We start from the raw sequence: 1,933 nt of genomic DNA, 5'->3' as shown, positions 1-1,933 counted from the left end.
ATGTATGTATATATATATATATATATATATATATATATATATATCTTAATAAAAATGTATCAGTGACTGTGAGTTTTGCAAACGTGTCATAAGAATATTTTCTTAGTCTTAATGTTAACCCCACCAAGAATATTTAAATACACTGAACCATGTGTTCAACTGTAATGGCTGTACTCCTAAGATTTACAAAGGAAAAAAATTGTGATAATGAGTTTAGTATTTAGCTCTGACTGATTAAACGCGCAAAGACTTCATTGCTCCTGTCAAACAGGTTACACTGAGTGGAGCGGCCGACCGTTCCAAGATGGCGGCCCTACAGCTCGTCAGCGCCAATAGGCGATAGCGGTCAATGCTGTATCTATTGTTTATATGATATCTATGTCTGTGTGTACTTCATGTATCTCTGTGTGTACTTCCTGTATATCTGTGTGTACTTCTTGTATATCTGTGTAACCTATCCTGAAATTCTGTCCTTGCTAATACAAACCAGCTAAAAATTTTCTCCTGCCATCATGTGTGGTTCTTTAATTTAAGGAAGGTAAGAGAGAATACAATTTTCTCCAACAGTATACATTTTTAAATGCATTAGAAAAATGAGATGTACAATATTTAACTATGTACTAATTTGATAAAAAATTATAAAAGTCAAATAAACCAACCTAAACACTGATATTATGGATGAATGCAAGAAGTACAGTCAAAATGCATAGGTGAAGTGAAAATATAATAAATTGTATAATACATGCTAATAAATATATTTGAGATAATAAAAATTGTCTTTGTGTTCTTTGGGTTTTCTTTTGTTGTTGTTCTCACAAACCATCACGAATCATACCTGAAGCATTCAAGACGTAGCTGAAGTGCAAAAGGTCCAGCTTCGTATTCCTGTCCATCCATCACCGACGCAACTTTCTCAGAGTCTTCAAAAATCACAGCCACCTCACTGTCACGTTTACCTAGCATGCTTCGGTCATTGATGTTAGCAGAACCTGTAAAAAAGAAAGCATAAAATTCACAACTCAGGTTTATTTGAAGTGCCCCCTTTTAATTGTGTGTTATGAACCTTCTTTACCAGCAGGTAGGGCCCTAGAGCATACAACCTCAACCATGATTGACAGCATCTACAGCACATTTGTTTTGTTTTTTTTGCTTTACACATGGTGAAAAACGTAAAAATGAAAGACAGAATTTTTGACACATTTTTCAATTTTCACACATTTTGTTGGTGTCAAAAGGAGTAGCTGAATTCTTAAAAAGCATCTGAAGAAAATAGCACAGAAAGAAGAGTGGAGGAGATGAGAGGAGAGCCCGACTAACCGATGATGACTGTATTGTCGTCAGCGATGAGCATTTTGCTGTGAACGTAAATAAGCTCCGTGACTAAGCGTCCTTCCAGCTCAGCGTGAGTCCGCAGACCAGCAAAGGAGATGTAATTCATCCACTGATCATCCACTTTATCAAAAAAGGAAAGTACAAAACAAAGTAAAGATATTAGCATTTTAACATCTTTAAACTTAACACAAAGTATCAAAAGATCTAAATTTATTAAAGGTGCCAATGCATACACATTGAAGCTTTACTATTCCATTAAAACATCATTTTGCATCTAGTCAGTTTTCAAATAAAATATTCAGATTATAAATTAAATTATGGGACCCTATTTGAAATAGTGTGGTCTTTAAAAAAAAAAAATTTGTCTCATCAACTACATAAACAGTGTAGAAACATACAAACTCATGCGTGACCATCAAAGTTTTTGACACTCATGGTCCAGTGAATAATAAGATCAACTTAAGGGTAGTTCACAAATTTTACCATTTTCACAAGTTTACAAACCGTGCACTCTGGGGGAGTGGGGACAAGGACCGGTGTATGCTTTTCAAAAAAAATAAATAAATAAATAAATAAATAAATAAATAAATAAATAAATAAA

The 1,933-nt window shown here is 33.9% G+C and overlaps 1 protein-coding gene across 1 annotated transcript in view; it reads right to left on the bottom strand.

Moving 5' to 3' along the window:
* The window catches only part of LOC119427646 (phospholipase D1), a 47,467-nt gene that overhangs the window by 12,389 nt on the left and 33,145 nt on the right, over positions 1–1,933 (bottom strand). Inside the window, exons 8-9 of the mRNA XM_037695283.1 lie at positions 1,318–1,452; positions 836–989 (exon numbers count right to left, since the gene is read on the bottom strand). Coding sequence (XP_037551211.1) covers positions 836–989; positions 1,318–1,452 — 289 coding nt within the window. The remainder of the gene's footprint in view (positions 1–835; positions 990–1,317; positions 1,453–1,933) is intronic.

The sequence above is a fragment of the Nematolebias whitei genome, chromosome 21, assembly GCF_014905685.2.
Source record: "Nematolebias whitei isolate Nwh7 chromosome 21, NemWhi1, whole genome shotgun sequence".
Taxonomy (NCBI): Eukaryota; Metazoa; Chordata; class Actinopteri; order Cyprinodontiformes; family Rivulidae; genus Nematolebias; species Nematolebias whitei.
The sequence above is the reverse complement of the archived record's forward strand: the minus strand, read 5'-3'. Positions and strand labels throughout refer to the sequence as shown.